At 57.4% G+C, this 18,980-nt stretch overlaps 1 protein-coding gene across 5 annotated transcripts in view; it reads right to left on the minus strand.

Moving 5' to 3' along the window:
• The window catches only part of CACNA1B (calcium voltage-gated channel subunit alpha1 B), a 187,173-nt gene extending 168,453 nt beyond the window's left edge, over window positions 1–18,720 (minus strand). For all 5 annotated transcript variants that reach the window (XM_082469396.1, XM_082469394.1, XM_082469395.1 and 2 more), the window contains exons 1-3: window positions 18,315–18,720; window positions 17,222–17,327; window positions 13,660–13,799 (exon numbers count right to left, since the gene is read on the minus strand). In XM_082469396.1, coding sequence (XP_082325522.1) covers window positions 13,660–13,799; window positions 17,222–17,327; window positions 18,315–18,598 — 530 coding nt within the window. In that variant the 5' untranslated portion in view covers window positions 18,599–18,720. The remainder of the gene's footprint in view (window positions 1–13,659; window positions 13,800–17,221; window positions 17,328–18,314) is intronic.
• Between the last annotated feature and the right edge of the window lie 260 nt (window positions 18,721–18,980).

Below are 18,980 nucleotides of genomic sequence, written 5' to 3' on the forward strand. Positions count from 1 at the left end.
GCACAGGCACACCTGGGATATATTTTGGGTTTCGTTCCAGACCCCCACAATAAAATGAGTATCACAATAAAGGAAGTCACATGAATATTCTGGTTTCCCAGTGCATACAAAAGCTATGTTTATACTATACTGTAGTCAACTAATTGTGCTATAATAGCATTATGTCTAAAAAAATGTACATACCTTAATTTTAAAATATTTTATTGCTAAAATATGCTAACCATCATCTGAGCCTTCAACAAGTCATAATCTTTTAGGAGTGTTTGAAATATTCCAAGAATTAACGAAATGTGACACAGAGACAAAAAGTGACCCAATGCTTTTGGAAAAAATGGCGCCAATAGATCTGCTCTATGCAGGGTTGCCACAAGCCTTCGATTTGTGAAAAAACGCATTATCTACAATAAAGTGGAGCTCAATAAATGAGGTGTGCCTGTATGTACTCAACAACAGAGCCACGAAATATGTGAAGCAAAAACCAATAGAGCTGTAAGGAAAAATAGACAAATGCACAACTATAAATGGAGACCTCAGCACCCACCTTGACAACTGACAGAACAACCAGACCGAAAATCAGCAAGGATTCAGAAGACTTATTAACACCTTCAACAAACAGGATCTAATCCACATTTATAGAACTTGCCACACAAAAACAGCAGTGTACATATTCTTGCCAAGTGCCCATGAAACATAAACAAAGATAGACCATATCTTGAGCTTAAAATAAACCTTACCAAATTTAAAATAACCAAAATCATACAGTGTGTTCTCTGACCACATGGAATCAAGCTAGAAATTAATAACAGAAAGATACTGGAACATCTCCAAACATTTGGAAACTAAACAGCACATTTCTAAACAATCTACAGATCAAAGAAAAGTCTAGAGGAAAATTTAAGAACACATGGAACTTAATGAAACTGCAAATACAGCATACTAAAATGTGTGAGACACAGCTAAAGTGTACTGAGAGGCAAATTTAATATGCCATGTGCATACACTAGAAAAGAAGAAACGTCTCAAATCATGCATCTAAGCTCTCACCACAAGAACTGAGAAAAAAAAAGAGTAAAATACACCCAAAGCAAACAGAATGCAGAAAATAATAAAAATAAGGGCAGAAATAAGTAAAACTGGAAAAAAAAGAAAGAAAAAAATCATTGAAACTAAGAGCTGGTTCTTTGAAAAGATCAATAAAATTGACAAACTTCTAGCAAGACTAACCTACACCTCCCAAAAGAGAGAGATCAAGAGAGAAGACACAAATTACCAATATAAGAAATGAGACAAGGGCTATCACTACAGACCCTGCAGACATCAAAAGGATAATAAGCGACTCCTGTGAACAACTCTACACACATAAATTTGACAATTTAGACTAAATGGACTACGTCCTCAAGAAACACATACTACCACAACTCACTCAACAGGAAATAGATAATTTGAAGATCCCTGTAACTATTAAGGAAATTGAATCCATAAGTTTAAAACTCCCTAAAAAGAAATCTCCTGGCCCAGTTGGATTCACTGCAGAATTCTACCAAATATTTAAAGAAGAATTCACAGCATTTTTACACAATGGCTTCCAGAAAATAGAACAGAGAAGGGAACACTTCCAAATCCATTTTTGGAAGCTTGTATTATCCTGATATCAAAACCATACAAAGACAGTACCAAAAAAAAACAAAAACAAAACAAAACAAAGCAAACAAATGACAGACCAATAGCCCTCATGAATACAGATGCAAAAATCCTTAACAAAATATTAGCAAATACAATTCAGCAATATATAAAAAGGAATTATATACCATGACCATGTTTGTTCCAGGAAGTAAGTCTGGTTCAATACTCAAAAATCAATCATTGTAATCCACCATATTAACATGCAAAGGAAGAGTCACATGATCATACCAATGCAGAAAGAGCATTGGATGAAATCTGACACTGACAAGAAGAAATCTGATTCATGACAAAAAGTCTCAGAAAAAAAGGAATAGAGGGGAACTGCCTCAATTTAATAAAAAGCACCTACAAAAACCTACAGCAAACATTATACTTAATGGGGAGAGTCTGAATGTTTTCCTCCTAAAACTGGGAACAAGGCAAAGGTGTCCACTCTCATTCAACTTAGTACTAGAAGTCCTGGTCAGTGTAATAAGACAAGAAAAGGAATGAGAAGGGAGACAGACTGGAAAGAAAGAGATAAAACTGTCCCTATTTGCAAATGACATACTTGTCAACATAGACAATTCCAAAGAATCTTAAAAAAAAAGAAAAATCTCCTGGAACTAATAAGTGCATTCAGCAAGGTTGCAGGATTAGAGATAAATATACAAAAATGTACTGTTTTTCTATATACTAGCAGTGGACATGTGGACACTGAAATATTAAATATAATACCATTTGTACTCATGCAAAAATAAAAGAAAAACTTAGATGTAAATCTAACAAAACATGCATAGCTCTTGAATCCTGAAAACTATAAAATACTGATGAAATAAGTCAAACAAGATACTGTAAAACTCTTAGAGGAAAACATAGGAAGAACACTCTTTGACATAAATCACAGCAAGATCTTTTTTGACCCACCTCCTAGAGTAATGGAAATAAAAACAAAAATAAACAAATGGGACCTAATGAAACTTAAAAGCTTTTGCACAGCGAAGGAAACTGTAAACAAGATGAAAAGACAACCCTCAGAATGGGAGAAAATATTTGCAAACGAATCAATGGACAAAGGATTAATCTCTAAATATATAAACGGCTCATGCAGCTCAATATTAAAAAAACAAACAACCCAATCAAAAAATGGGCAGAAGATCTAAATAGACATTTCTCCAAAGAAGACATACAGATGGCCAAGAGGCACATGAAAAGCTGCTCAACATCACTAATTATTAAAGAAATGCAAATCAAAACGACAATGAGGTATCACCTCACACCGATTAGAATGGGCATCATCAGAAAATCTACAGACAACAAATGCTGGAGAGGGTGTGGAGAAAAGGGAACCCTCTTGCACTGTTGGTAGGAATGTAAATTGATACAGCCACTATGGAGAACAGTATGGAGGTTCCTTAAAAAACTAAAAATAGAATTACCATATGACCCAGCAATCCCACTACTGGGCATATACCCAGAGAAAACCATAACTCAAAAAGACACATGCACCCCAATGTTCACTGCAGCACTATTTACAATAGCCAGGACATGGAAGCAACCTAAATGTCCATCGACAGATGAACGGATAAAGAAGATGTGGCACATATATACAATGGAATATTACTCAGCCATAAAAAGGAATGAAACTGGGCCATTTGTAGAGACGTAGATGGACCTAGAGACTGTCATACAGAGTGAAGTAAGTCAGAAAGAGAAAAACAAATATCGTATATTAACACATAGATGTGGAACCTAGAAAAATGGTACAGATGAACCGGTTTTCAGGGCAGAAATAGAGACACAGATGTAGAGAACAAACGTGTGGACACCAAGGGGGGAAGCGGCGGGGGGTGGGGGTGGTGGTGGGATGAATTGGGAGATTGGGATTGACATGTATACACTGATGTGTATAAAATTGATGACTAATAAGAACCTGCTGTATAAAAAATAAATAAATAAAATTCAAAAAAAAAAAGAAATCAAATAAGGTCTACATAAATGGAGAGACGTACCATGTCCACAGATTGGAAGACTCAACATAGTAAAGATAACAATTCTCTGCAAATTAACACACAGGTTTTATACAATTCCTGTGAAGATTCTGCATATACATTGACAAGATTATTCCAAAATTTATATGGAAGCAAAGAAATTAGAATAGCTAAAACAGTTTTTTTTTTTTAATTTACTCTTAAACACTTTTTTTAAAAAAAGAATAAAGTGGGAGGAATGAGTCTGCCCAATTTTGAGACTTAAATAGTTACAGTAATCAATACAGCGTGAAACTGGTAGAGGGATGGACACACGGATCTACGGAACAGCAGTAGACCCACACAAACATGCCCAGCTGACTTCTGACAGAGACACAAAACACTTCAGTGGAGGAAATACACTGTATAGCCTTTCCAGCAAGTGCTGGAGCAACTGGATAGCCACGCACAGGAAGAAAACAAACAAAAAAGAATCTCAACTTAAGCCTCACTCCTGATACAAAACTAACTCAAAATGGATCCCAGACTTACATATAAAATATAGAATGATAAAACTTTCAGAAAAAAAGAAAAATAGGAGAAAATCATCATGACCTAGGGCTGAAAAGAGTTCTTAGACTCAAAACCACAAGCCCTATCCATAAAAGGAAAAACTGATAAATTGGACTTCATTAAGATTCAAAACTTTTGCTCTGCAAAAGTCCCTGTTATGAGGATGAAAAAATAAGCTACAGATTGGGAGAAAACTGACTAGTAACTAACAATCCAATTAGAACCTGAGCAGAATATATGAACTGACACTTCCCCAAAATGGAGATACAGATGGCAAATAAGTCCATGAAAAGATGTCCAACATCATTGGCCATTAAGGGAATTCAAATCAAAACCACCATGATGTATCACTGCATACCTATCAAAATAGCTAAAATAAAAAATAGTGACAACACCAAACTCTTGTGAGGATATGGAGAAACTAGATCACTCATACATTCCTGGTGGGAATTTAAAAAACTGTAAAATGGTACTGCCACTCTGGATAACAGTTTGGTAATTTGTTAAAAAACTAAATATGCAACTGCAATACAGCCCCGTAATTGCACTCCTGGGCGTTCATCCCAGAGGAATGGAAACTTATGTTCACACAAAACCTGTGCATGGATGTGCAGAGCAGCCTTGTGGGTGGTATTTCAAAAACTGGAAACAACCCACATGTCCTTCAACAGGTGAATAGTTAAAGAGACAATGGGCAGTAAAGAGAAACAAAGTATAGACACATGCAACAGCGTGATTCAATCATCCTCAGAGAGTCATCCTGAGTGAACAAAGCCAATCCCAAAAGGCACCATTCCATTTGCATAATGTTCTTAAAGTGACAAAATGATGGACATGGAGACTGGATTGTGGCTGTCAGGGACTGAGAAGCAGTGAGGTCAGAGGAAAGTGGGAGCAGATACAAAAGGGCAACAGGAGGGGTCCCGGTGGGGATGGAGTTTCTGTGTCTTGACTGTGCCATTGTCGACATCTTGGTTGTGAAATTGTGCTACAGCTTCACAGGACATTACCCTCAGAACCCTCTCTGCATATTGTGCATCTACAATTAGCTCAAAATAAGATATTTAGTTTTTTAAAAGGGGATGTTAATAACAGCATCAAGCCCAGCATGGTTGTAGGATGATTACATTAGCAGACCAGCCAGCACGCAGGAAACTTCATGGAAGAGTCAGCTTGTACCTTTTGTTCTCCCTTCCATGTCTCAGGAGCTCACGCTGCCCACCTCCCTCTGCCCACCTGCTCTGGTGCTTTCACCAGAGGGCTCTGCACCCCCACTGCCCACCTCCCAGGCTGGGGGCCCAGAGAAGCACAAGTAAGTGCACCACCCCAGGGGTCTCACCCCCTGGAAAGAGCCCCTCATGGAGACCGAGTCCAGGCCATGCGGGCAGGGACAGGGCTGGAGGAGTCTTGCACGTGCCTCTGCTGTGTCCTTGCATCAGTGTGTGTTGCAGGGCTGGTCGGCCTTGGACTGTACCCCAGTGGAAACACTGTGCCCCAGAATTGATTCGGTGACGGGAAGAAGGGAGCTCTTGCTTCACGCCCGTCCCCTCCCCATCACTGCATTCTCAGAACCCAGACCCGAGATCGCAGGTGCAGGGCCCGCAGGCCCCGGGGGTGGCAGGGCTGGCGGCTCCCTCAGGGATTCCCACCCTCAGACTGGAGGCTTCACCATGCCCAGGACACCCCCGGACCTCCCCCGGGCTCAGCAGCGCCCCCCGACCCCTGCCCCGGTCCAGGCTGGAGAGGGTCCTAGGGTGGGCGGGCAGCCCTGCCTTCAGCCCGTCCTCAGTGCCTGGTGCTGCGGTGTGTGCCAGGCCCGGGAGGCTGACAACAGACCTGGAGGAGTGAGAAAGGGCCCACGGCCAGCGGAAGGTGAGGCGGGGAGGAAGACGCTGGCCCTACAGACGTCTCACCCGGGCCCACAACACGGCAGCCGCAGCACAGCCGGGCCTGGAGCCACACGATCGCCCGGGGTCAGTCACATGGCACCCTGTGCCCATCGGGGCCGGGGCAGGCTCCCTGCTCTCCCAGCTGGATTCCAATCCCACAGTATTTGCTGCACACTGGGAACCGGGGCACCGAGGCAGTGGGGCCAACGGACGCTCATCAGAGGAGCCTGGGGTCTGAGCACAGCCTCTTATGGACTAAACTGTGTCCCCCCCCCCAAATTCCTGTGTGAAGCTCTAACCCCCAGAGGGACTGTATTTGGAGACGAGGCTCTTAGGAGGTAAATGCTTAACAAAGGTCAAAAGGATGGGCTTTAATTTAGTAGGATGAATCTAACCGAACACGAAGAGAACCCAGAGACCTCTGCACACACGGAGCAGCAGTCCCGTGAAGACACTGTGGGAAGGCCACCGCCTGCAGGCAGGAAGAGGGCCTCGCCTAAAGCAACCCTGCGCGCACCTTGATCTCGGGCGTCCAGCGTCCAGACGGTGAGACGGTGAACGTCTGCTGTCTCAGCCCCTGACCCCCGTCTGTGGCCTCTGTTACAGCGCCTGAACTAACACAGCTCTCAGGGGGAACGTCCGTCAGCAGGGAGGGGCTGTCACGGAGCCAGCCGGTAGGGAAGCCCCTTGGGGCGAGGAAAGGGCAGAGAGGCCCGCCAGGTGGGGACGGGGGGTGGGTGAGCTGAGAGAAGACAGACGCACAGCCCATCCCACAGGAAGCAGGGGGCCCAGCCGTGCGCACGGGCTCTTTCTCTCCAGGAGGGGCTGTAGTGTCGGGGACTCTGAGAGTGGCCCCCCCGGGGGGAGGCTGAGACCCAGAGAAAGAGGGGCACAGTGGGGCAGCAGCGAGGCGGCTGGCTGCGTGAGCGACAGGACACCCAGGCGCCTGTGACAGGTGACCTGCGGGATCTGCGAGTTCCAGGTCCGTGTGAGTGCAGATGGGCTGCAGGCGGTGGGGAGGCCCTGGGTGGAGATGAGGCCTGGCCTGCCCATCCCTAGAAGGACTTGCTCTCCCGTCCCCTTCCCCAGGCCAGGGACCGGCTTTGGCTCCAGGCCTAGTAACCCAAGAAGACATTAGCCACCATTCTCACCTCCAGGTGAATCTGCAGCTCTGGGCTCAGCGGTGTGAAGTGGGGGTGAGGGGAGCCGCCTGGAGCTGAGCGGGAAGACAGAGCCCAAGGCCCAACTGCCCCGCCCACCCAAACAGCTGCAGGTGTATCCACCACCCATGGGCAAATGCTCCCGCCCTCCCCAGCCATGAACTTGACCTCCTGTGACCTCTGCAGGTGCACCAGGCACAGGATACATGGATAGGTGAGCAGTTGCCCCGGGCCACCTCTCAGAGGCACTCGGGGCTCGGCATCCTGTGGGCACCAGGCGGCGGCAGCCCCAGGGGGCCCAGCACCCGGGACGAGAGCCGGCAGCGCGGCCCAGCTCGGCTGAGCTCCAGGTCTGAGGCCGGGCAGCCTGCACTCCCTGTCCTGCCAGGACCCCCAGGCCCTTGGAGCTGGGCGGTGGGGCCTCTCCCTCAACACATGGGGCGGGGTCTGCAGGCAGCGGCCAGAAGGGGCCTGGCTCCGGCTCCCCACACCCCCCCAGAAGAGTGACAAGAACCCTAAATCAGAGGAAGACGGGGGAGGAGGAACGGGGGGGGGGCGGGGCAGAGACACAAGCAGGGGAGTAAGCTGCTCCTCCGTAAACACCCAGCGGCAAGCGCGAGGAGGGAGGCTGGGATCCCCCCCCGACCCGCCCGCCTCGGGGGTCACACAGCCCAGCACGGGGCTCCGGGCCTGTCCCCAGGGACTGACAGGCCCCGTGGGAGGCCACTGGCAGGAGGCAGGCACCTGGGGGCCGGGCACAGGGTGCCTCCCCCCAACTCCGACCCGGCCACACAGCACAGGAGGCCTGCAGAGCCCGGGGCCGGGCCTGCTCTGAATCGTCAGTGAAACCTCGGGGACGCTGCCTGGAGCGTAATAATGGGGGCCGGACAGCCCCCTTCTGCTGCTCCAGGGGCCACTTGTCAGAGCTCAGGCCCCTCCTCTGTCCCGACCGCTTCCAGCCTCAGGTGGGGATGGGAGAGAAAGTCCGGCAAACCCCCAACCTGACCAGGCATCACAGACCCCGCCGGACCACAGTCACAGGACGCAGGAGGAGCCCGCGGGCGGCCGCTCCAGCCCTGAACGCGAGCTCTAGTGCCCGCGCTCGGACACGCCCTGGGGCCAGCCCACGTCCAAACCCACTGCCGCTGGTCACTCAGACACGGTGTCCCTAGTCACCTCAAACCTGGGCACAGCATCACCCACGGCGAGGCACAGCGTCCCTGGCTGCCACACGTGGACACAGGGTCACCGCGCACCTCGGCCATACCTGCTGGCCCCTCCTCGCCCAGGGCAGTGTCCTCCGCGGCCCGGCCTCCCCACAGCGCTCTCTCGCGCCCTCTGACCAACTTCGCGCCCACGCCCAGTGCAAACGCCTCTCCCTAGCGGCGCCACAGGACGCCCAGGCCAGGGAGGGAGGACCCTGAGCTCTAATTACAGGTCCTGGAGAGAAATCTCGGCTTAATTTGGAGTGAAATGACAGGCTGTGGTTGGAAATGTCCCCTTGGGGAGTCACCTGTCTGAGCTGGGACACGTTTCTCTGCTGTCCCCGAGGAAGGCTCCAGGCTGGGGCCGGGGCTGTGACGGGGGCAGGGACACCCATGGCCTCGGGGTCCTGGGGTCCTCTGCCAGCACAAAGAGGTCCCCGGGCTCTGAGGGGACCCTGTTGCTGCCCCTACTCCCAGCTGCCATCAACCTGTCAGGACCGCAGGGTGGGCTGGGGGCTGCCGACGGGATGGGGAGGGCAGAGGTGGTGACGTGGGGACACACCAGGCTGGGGACGCGGGTGCCACACTCGGGGGTGCCAGCGGGTTTCCTGAGGACAATCAACCAGACCAGTGCTTCCTGCAGCTCCACCCCAGTCCAAGCCCCCTCGCCTCCCTGGGGCACTGCTCCCCGCCCAGGACCGGCCCCTGCACCCGGAGCCCCCCAGCAGGCCCCGCGGCCTCCCTGCATCCTCACCCTCTGCCCCCTCCCAGGCTCCGGACACCTCTGCTCAAGGCCCTTCTTAGGGACCTTCCCTGACCCCCGTGAAGGGGAACTTCACCCCACCCTGCCCCGGCCTCCTGCTCCACCGCCCCGCGTGGCAAGAGCCTGGCTCCCCTCGTCCACCCAGGACACGACTCCAGCGCTCTGGCTGCGTCGCCGCTACTCCCTGCCTCCCGGACCTGGCCCGTCTGCACACAGGCTCCGGCCCCCACCTAATTAAACCCTCCGCCCCTCCCCTCCCCACTGCCACTGCCCAGTCCTCTGCCGGCTTTGCTGTAAAACTCCCTCAAAGGTGGAAGAGCTGCCCCAGGTGCTCACCACGCACCCTTCCCATTCCCGCGGGACCTTCCCCTGCAAGCTCTCGGGAGACCCCATCAGCCGCACGGTGCCCAACGCCGCGCTCAGCCGCCCATCCTCCTCTCGCTCCTGCCTCCTCGGCACCGTCCCCACCCACCTCACCAACGTATCAGCTCTGGGGTCCCGGGGCTCAGTCGTGGGCAGCTTCTCCTCCAAACTCCCCACTCCCTGGGGATCCCGTCCGGTCTCAGGCTCTCAAGGCCACGGATACACCTGTGTCCTGGTACTGACAGCGCCGGCCAAGCCCTCTCCCCAAGTATCTAGATGACTCATCCCCTCACATCCCTCAAAAGTCACCTCACTAGTGAGTCTCCTCTGACCGCCGCCACCAAGCAACAGCCCCCCAGTCCACACGCGTTCTCCCTGAGCCCCTTCCTACATGGGAAGGCGAAGCACGCTGCCGTCACAGGAGGAGCGGCCTCCGCGGCGCACCTGCCCCCAGGCGCCGGGATGCGGCCGGGACCTGCCCTTGCCGAGCCTCCGCGCGCCGAGAGGACACAGCGCGGGGCAGGGAGACGGGCCCCCCAAGAACGCAGCCCACAGGGCAGGCGCCTGGGGATCTTGTTCACTGCTGTGTCCTCAGCGCCGGGCAGAGGCTCGCTGAATCTGAATAAATGAGTGATCGAGGGACGGTGAGCGGGCGGGGCAGTGCCGGGCGGGGCAGCTCGAGGAGCTGGAAACGCGTGGACAGGACGGAGGACAGAGGGCGGCAGGCAGGGCAGCCCCTCACCTGGCTCCGTGGCCAGGACTAGATGCCGTGCCCCCTGCAACGCCAAGCGTGCACCCAGGCGCAGTTTACAGGTGAGTGCATGAGGTTAAGAGGCTTCCCTGATGCAGGGAGCGGCCCTCGTTCCATCAGGGCCCTCCCACAACCTGCGTGCCAGCCTCAGAAGTAGAAGGGAGCCCAGCTGGCCTCTGGGGACAAGTCAGCACCAGGGCCTCCCCGGCCAGAGCCCTTCCCCTCCCCACCATGGGCCTCCGGCCCTCTGAGCACCAATTAAGTCAACCCTAATTAAAAACAACAAAGTAGGGAACTTCCCTGGTGGCGCAGTGGCTAAGAATCCGCCTGCCAATGCAGGGGACCCGGGTTCGAGCCCTGGTCCAGGAAGATCCCACATGCCGCGGAGCAACTAAGCCCGTGAGCCACAACTACTGAGCCTGCGCTCTAGAGCCCGCGAGCCACAACTACTGAAGCCCGGGCGCCTAGAGCCCGTGCTCCGCAACGAGAAGCCACCGCAATGAGAAGCCCGCGCACTGCAAGGAAGAGTAGCCCCTGCTCGCCGCAACTAGAGGAAGCCCGCGTGCAGCAACAAAGACCCAACGCAGCCAAAAATAAATTAATTTTTTAAAAAGGGAAGGAGAAATAACATCCCCCCACCCCGCCATGGCTACCCACAGGGACCTCAGCTCAGGAGGGCTTAGAGTTAGGCGTTCTTCCCTGGGTTCCCTGGGGCAAGCACTCACCCCAAAATGGACCAGGGCCTCCCTCCATCACGCACCACACACACACACACGTGCACACATGCACATACATACAGGCACACACACATACAGGTGCACACACGTACACAGACGCACATGCGCACGCATACATGAGTACACACACAGGTCACGAGTCCCTGGGTGCTGCAAGCAGGAGCAACAGAGCAGCTCCCGCACGTGACTCTGGGACACAGATCACCCTCCCCATCTGGGGGCTCCCCTCCCAACCCAGCGCCACCCCTGGGGACAAGGTGCAGAGAGAGGGGGCCTGGAAACCATTGGTGCCAACTCACAGCAAGAGCAGAGACTCCAGGACCCAGATGAGAGACACAGAACAGGCAGAAAGAGAAAGAGACAGAGAAAGAATGAGAGAGAAAAAGCAAAAAGACACAGAGAAACAGAGACGTCGAGAGGCAAAGAAATACCGAGAAGGCAAAGAAGAGATAAAGGGTCAGTGAGGCAGAGAAGATTAGAAATGGAGAGACAAAGACCAAGAGAGTAAGACAAGGAGACAGGGAGGGAGGGAAAGAGAGACAGAAACAGGGTTGGCGGGGTAGGAGAGAGGCCCACGAGAAGAAGAGACAGAAGCGAGGAGAGGTAAGAAAGAGGAGGTGGAGAAACAGATGGACTGAGGTCAGGATCTCCAAGTCTGGGCTGGGGGCAGAGTTAAGGTCTCGGGACCCTTGGGATCCCCCTGCTGGGGCTCCCAGTAAAGTGAGCCCATCCTCTTCTCTCTTGTGCCCCGGAGAGTGTCGTCAATGGCAAGAGAGAACAGCCACCCTTGGAGGTCTCTCCTAGCCCTCACAGGGGGACGGGGCTCCCTGGACCTGGAATCAGGACATGTTTGTTGGAAGACCCAGGGGTCCTGCCAAGGGGTCGGTGAGGGCTCCTGCCTCCCCGCCTTGCTCCCAGCAGTCCAAACACTCAGCACCATGGACAGCATCCCCAGAGGCGGGGTCCCACCATCCCACCCAGCTCCCAGCTGGCCCAAGCACAAAGCACCCTAGCTTCAATAGCCCATTACTTCAGCAGATGCTCCCTGACCCTCCTGGGGGCCCTCCCAGAACTAGGCTCTGGGGACACCCAGAAAAATAACACGCCGTTCTTATCCTCAGGGACTCACATCTAGAGGGAGAGAGATGTAAACAGCCAGTGACGCTCCTCGACAGCCCGCGCAGCGCCCACTGGACTGTGGCAGCACCCTGCCCTCCGAGGGGCCACGCCCACCTCCAGACCCCCACCAGCAACATCGGTGGGACCTCAGAGGGCTTTCTGTAAAAGCAGCCCCCAGGGCAGCAGGCGGGTGTGGGCGGCGCACACCGCACCGCAGGACCGCGCGGCTCCCCACTCCCTTCCCTTCTCGCTCATTAGGAAAAATGAAAGGAAAACAGCAAGATGCCCGGAAAGCCTATTATATCCGATTTCAGCGGCACCCGTCCGATCACAGCCGGTGACAGGCTGGTGCCACAGGTGCAAAGACAGAAAGGGAAGCTGAGGCACAAGGCCCACCAGCCCCTCCGTCACCTCCAGGGAGAGACCCTCTGAAGGCGAGGCCACCTCAACTCTGGCCCATGCCAGGCATGCTGCAGGCACCTCTGGGGCCAAGCCACCGGCAGTTCGAGCAGACAGCGGGGCAGGCCCCCCAGGATGGGGCGGGTGAGGGGGGCCTCATTCGGGAGCCCAGAGGCCATTTAGCCAAGTCTGTTTGTCCTCACATGCGGCACAGGACAGAGACCTGGCCGCAGCCTCCTGTCCCTTGGAAGGAGTGTTCTGGGCCACAGTGGGGCTCCGAGCCTCCCTGGGACCACAAGGTCCCAGAAGCAGCGGCTGCAGTCCGCCAGGGCGGGGCCTCTGGGACCTGGGCTGTACAAACAGGCTCTGTGGAGCAAACACCTAGGCGCTCACCCCCAACCCCAGCCCAGCCCCAGCCTCAGCCTACTGGCCAGAGGAACAGGGCAGAGGCCCTGAACACGCATCAGGCAGATGGAAGCACTATGGCCCCGAAGGCTGGGGCCTCCATGATGAGGAGCAGGGCATTCTACCCGCCCTCCAATGCGGCCCAGCCCAAGCTGACTTTCTGCATCTCCTGGGTTGTTCGGAAACCACGAGCTGGCAATGGTTAGGGCCACCTGAGGAGGACAGCGGGTGGCAGGACACACTGATTAAGCGCCTTCCTGGAACCAGAAACTGTGACGACACACCAGCACGGGCTCATCCGAGCACAGCTCCAGGAAGACGTGCCCGAGAACCCTTCAGGCAGGAGACCCAAACACACAAACGTGCCCCCCAGGTCACGGGGCGACAGAGGCAAGGTTGGAGCCCAGGATTTACAGAATAAGGCCCAGAGCCCTCCCCTGCCCTGGTGACCTGCCCATGGCACCAGCAGCTCTGTAAGCAAGCCTCGCCCGAGGACACAGCACCGTCGACGGCCCCTCAGCCAAGATCACAGCCCAGGCACCTCCTGGGGAGAAACAATGCCCGTCCCACCAGCACCCACCCCGTGAGGACCATCACGAAGCCGGGGCCTCCAGCGTGCCCGACCCCGCCCCTCGCAGAGGGCACCCCGGGCCCAGCACCCACCCCGTGAGGACCACCACGAAGTCCATGACGTTCCAGCCATTCCGCAGGTAGGAGCCCTTGTGCAGGACGAAGCCCAGCGCGATGATCTTGATCCCGGCCTCGAAGCAGAAGATGCCGATGAAGTACGGCTCCGTGTCGTCCTGAGGAGAAGCGCAGAGCAAGGTCACCACCGCCCGGGGTGTGGCAGGCGAGGAAACCCCCCACCACCCACAGACTCGTCTCTTCCATCACGGGCCTGTTTGATCTCTGCCGAGTTCCCCTAACAGGGCAGGTGGCCCTGTCCCCGCGGCCAGCGACACCCGATCACAGTAGGAAGGGGCTCCCACCCCCAGAAGCCCTGCAGCAGGGGAAGCAATAACAACAATGACAAAACTGGGGGGCGTGTCCCACAATCACTAGGACAATCCTCATGATAACACCTCACTGGCATTCAGCACTATTCTCATCCCCACCCTAGAGGAAACTGAGGCACAGAGAGCTCAGGAACTGGGCCGGAGACTCACAGCTTGCTAGAGGCAGAGACAAATCCTAACCCAGAGGGGACCTGGGTCTGATCCTGGGCTCGAACCGCTACGGGGACAACGGCCCAACTCCCGAGCGGACAGCCCAGGACCCACGCATCCCTTCAGCACACACCTTCTGGAGAAGCAAAACATGCGTATCTTGGGGGGAGCAAGCATGGCCGGGCCTCAGGGAGCCTCTGGAGGGCGAGGCATCCAGCTGGGCGAAAAGGAAAGGAATTCCGGGCGGAGGGAACAGTGTGAGCAAAAGAATGGGGACAGGAGAGGGCAGGGCCGACACGGGCCGGGACCCTGGTGGCGAGCGCAGTGGGGACGAGCTGCGCGCACTCAGGGAGAAGACGCACAGACGGGGTGGAGAGTGACCAGGGGCGTCACGCGCTTGGGAAGGGAGGCAGACAGAGCCTCCGTGCAGGTGACCCGCAAGCTGGACCAAGGGGACACAGGGGGCGGGTCAGCATGGGGAACAGCCTGAGTGCAGACCACGGACACAGAAGTGGGCAAAGGGGCAGCGGGAAGGCCCTGCCCTCAGGACTATGGGAGCCACGGGAGGACTTGTCCTCCGAAGGCTGCTCTGCCAGGGAGGGCTCGGGCCTCAGGGCCCAGCCTCCCGGGGCTGCAGGGGAGGGGAGGGCCGGACTGGTTCCCTGTGGGTGTTGCCAGTTCCCACTCAGGACCAGCAGCCTGAGCCTTCCTCCCCAGAGAAGCCTGGCCCTCCAGGGCTCTCCCACCTGACCTGGTGAACCCCCAGCCTGGCGTCCACCGTGGCCCGGTTCTCCTGTCCTACCACCCTGATGCTGACTCACGAAGGATCATTCCCCGGAGGCTTCTGGTCTGGTTTAGTTGGAGGGTCCCCTCTCCCCGAGAGAAGAGGCCGCTGACCACCTGCCCTGGGTTAACAGCTGGGCCCCAGCAAACAGATGTTCACAGAAGAAGAGCAAGCCAGCGCCAGGAGACGGGGCGGGGCCCCTCCCCAGACCCCTCCCCAGACCCCTCCCCAGACCTTCCCTCACAGCTCTTCCCCCAGCCCCACCCTTGATCACACTTGGCTGAGGGCTGGCTCAGGGCAGGGGTGAGACTGCAAGCCCAGGGCTCCAGCTGAAGGCCACTCAGGAAGTTGATGGGTGTGTGGGAAGCGGAGCCCCCAGAGACAGGGAGCTGTGGAGCCCCGCCCCCCAGGCCAGGCTGCCCCTGCACCACACGGCCCCCGCCCAGGCCGCTGCGTCCGGCCTCCCATCCATCTCAGGGGCCTCCAGGCCTCCAGGGGGGCACGTTCTGCTTATTCTCCCCACAGCTCAGCCCCCACCTCCTACCAGCATACCGACCCCCATCACCACAAAGCAAACCCGCCCTCACCTGTGAGGCAGGAGCTCAGACGTGGCTGGACACACGGCTGGCCTACTCAAGCCTGCTGCCGGAGCCTGGCTGCTTGCACACTGGCCTCCCTGGCCCCCGCCCCACCCCGGCCTGTATCCCTCTGGCCCCACCCCTGTTGGACTTCCTTAGAGATGTGACCACGCCCTGTGGCCTGGCGTTCAAGGCTCCCTACCGGAAACCCCAGTTCCCTCTCACTTTCACCCTCTTCTCCGGCCTCCAGAGTGGACCCCCACCACCAAACATGTGGCAGGCATGGGGCCCACAACACCAGCAGGAACCTGGGGCCCAAAGAAGGCGAGCGACCCTGTTCGGCTCCACACCTGGGCAAGAGTCACGCAGGGACCACACCCCACTCTGCCCGACTGTGCTGTCTTTCACACTCCTCCTCCCCCCGAGCCCCACAGCAGAAGCCCCTCCTGGCCGTCCTTGCTCCTGGAGAAACGACTGCCCCGTGATCCCCCATCTCCCGGCTGACCACCCAGGCTGTCACTTCCTTGCCTTCTCGTGGTGCCCACCCAACTGAGAGCACCCCCAGGGCAGCCTTACTCTGTCTCCCCTTCCCCACCCCTTGGCCTGGAGTTCAAGGCCTGTGCAGAGCACTGAACAGACCCTGTTTCATCAACGCTTTTCTCCACTGAAGTTAGGGAAGGAGCTTGGACAGAACCGGTCACTTGCCAGGGTGTGGAAAAGAGGGATCAGCCTCTGGCTGCCCGGTGCCCCCAGAAGTGTCTCCTCCTCGGGGACCTCAGGACCTCCAGCAGCTCTCCAGCCGGGCCCCAGGCTCCCTCTCCAATCCCCGCACCTGCTCTTCCTTCTCTCTGCTCTGAAGCTCGGTCTCTCAGGCCCCTGGGAGCCCACACCAAGCCCAGGCAAAGGGGCCAGGGCAGCAGGGGTGGCTGGGGCTGGGGGACATAACCTCACCCTTGAAATGGGGCTCACCTCCTCAAGCAGCACCCTTCCCCCTGCCCCAGCACCTCCAGACACCCTGACCTGGCATCCTGACTCCTGTGGGTTCTGTACTCCAACACGGGAAAACACAGGGGTCTGGGGAGCTCTGGGCAAGAGTGAGTGGAAGCGATATTCGGGACGTTTGGGAAGAAAGCCTGGGAAGGAGTGCTTCCCACGGGAAGCGGCGGGCCCACAGGGAAGGGACTCCAAGCAGAGCCAGGGAAGACAGCTCTGAAGGAGAGGCTGACAGTCCCGAGACCAAGGGCTGCACCCCGGGGGCCGAAGACTATCACAGCCCTGCAGGGAAGGGTGGGCAGCTAGCCCCACCCCCACTCACGGAGCCCGACCCTCCTCAACCTGGGCCATTATGAACGCCCTTCCCACACCCCAGCTTTAGCTCTTAGTTTCTTAGTCCGTGTGGACTGGACAGGTGTAGGGGTGGCTAGTGGCACTGGGCAGAGCAGCTGCCGGCTAAAATGGCCCCTCTCAAGCCACCCTTCCCCAGCAGGGGCTGAGCTGGCTATCCCACTCTCCTGGCCCTTCAGGGAAGTGCTAGCTTCCCGGGTTCTATCCTTTTCCTCCACTGAAGGAGGGGGAGCTGCCCAGACTACCCTGCCCGAGGAAGCTGTGCCCGATCACGGATCCTTAAAGGGTCGTGGAATCAGACAAGCTGCCGCCACCCCACGCCCCGCCCTCAGGCCGGCCGCCACCGCACTCACCAGCCGCTCAGACATGGGCGTCTTGTCTCCGTCGGGGAGGTGCTGCTCCAGTGCCAGCACGATACAGTTGGCGATGATGGTGGCCAGAATCATGTACTCAAACGGAGTGCGTGGGTTAAGGACTGGCCAGGAGGCGCCAAAGAGGAGAGGCGAGGAGACCAAGGCCGACAGCGCGCAGTGCAGCAGCCGGGGCCAGGCCGCCTCCGGAGGGGCTGAGAATGACCGGGTCCCGAGTCCACCCCGCCCTTCCCGCCCTCATCCTCGGGGCCGCCGCGAGGGACGCCTCCGCAGTCGCGGCCACCAGCCCCTCAGCACGTCCCCGCGGCCGTCAGCACCGCGGACAGCGCCTCCGCCGCGGCTCCGCCCGGCTCCCGCGCCCCGAGGGAGGGGGCTGTGGGCCCCCAGCGCGCGGCTGGAGGAAGGACCCCGCGCAGGCGCACACCCCCACCTAAAGACACACGCAGCCACATGTACCTACACAGGCACGTGAGCATACATGTACCGAGAGTCCCGAACGCACGCACGCGCAGCACCGGGTTCATGCTATGCCCGCACACACGCAGGCACCTGCAGCCAGGCGCGCGCACGGGCTCGCGTCCCCCGGGTGCTCACACCTACACAGACACCGATTCGCCCTCGGGTGCCCTCCAGGCTGGCCGCGCGCTCTGCGCCCAGACCGTGGAAGCGAAGGGACGAGCCCAGGGGCAGGGGGCTCCGCCCAGCGTCCACCCCGCTCCCGCGGCCGCTGCCACAACGACCACACACACACACACACACACACACACACACACACACACAGAAACACACAAACACGCACGCACACGCTGCGCGCGGAGGGGGCCCGGAATCCGCCCCGCCCCCTCCTCGCCGAGCCGACCCGATGCACCTCTCCCCAGGGCGCACCCTCCTCCAGCCCCGGGAAAGATGGCCACTGGGCGCCGCACGCGACCGGCCCCCGCCCCGGCCCCCCGCCCAGGCCGCCCCTCCCAGACCCGGCGAGGCGCGGACGCCCGACGCCGCACCCGTGGCCGTCCCCGCGACCTCGGGCGGCCCCCGGTCCCCGCCCGGCCCGGCCCGGCCCCCGGCAGGATATGGCCACTCGGTGATGCGCTTGGCGTATTTGCGGACGACGTTGTCCTCGCTGAAAACGAAGAGCGAGCGGTTGACGGTGAAGCAGTTCTGCTTGACCGGGATGGGGTTGTACAGCGCCATGGTCCGCGCGCGCTGGGCGATCGACTGCTTGTAGAGGACCCGCTGGCCCGGCTGCAGACCCCCAGGGCCCGGGCCGCCCGCCCCGCCGGCCCCGCCGCCCCGGGCCCGCTCCCCGCCGCCGGCGCCCCCATAGCGGCCGCCCAGCTCGTCCCCGAAACGGACCATGGCTCCCGGGCGCTGCGCGCATCCCCCGGCCCGGCGGCCCCGCGGAGATGGGAGGGCGCGGGGCGCGCCTGGCGCTCGTAGTGGAGCAGCCGCGGAGCCGCCGGACCCACACGAGACCTCGCCCGGCAGACCGCCGCCGCACCCGACTCTGCCGCCCGCACCACGCCCTATAAGGGGCCGGTCACATGGCAGCGCCCGACCAATCCGCGCCCGCCCCGCCTGCCTGGATCCCGCCCGCCCCGCCCCCAGCCGGCCGCCCCCGCCCTGTCCCCCTGCCGGGTCCGGCCGCCGGCCCTGGGGGCTGCGCCTCGGCCCTCAGCTCCTCCTGGGCTGCGCCCGGGCTGGGCGGCAGCGGTGAGCGTGCGCCCTCCGCGCGTCCCGC

The sequence above is a fragment of the Balaenoptera physalus genome (genome assembly GCF_965194825.1).
Source record: "Balaenoptera physalus genome assembly, chromosome: 7".
NCBI lineage: Eukaryota > Metazoa > Chordata > Mammalia > Artiodactyla > Balaenopteridae > Balaenoptera > Balaenoptera physalus.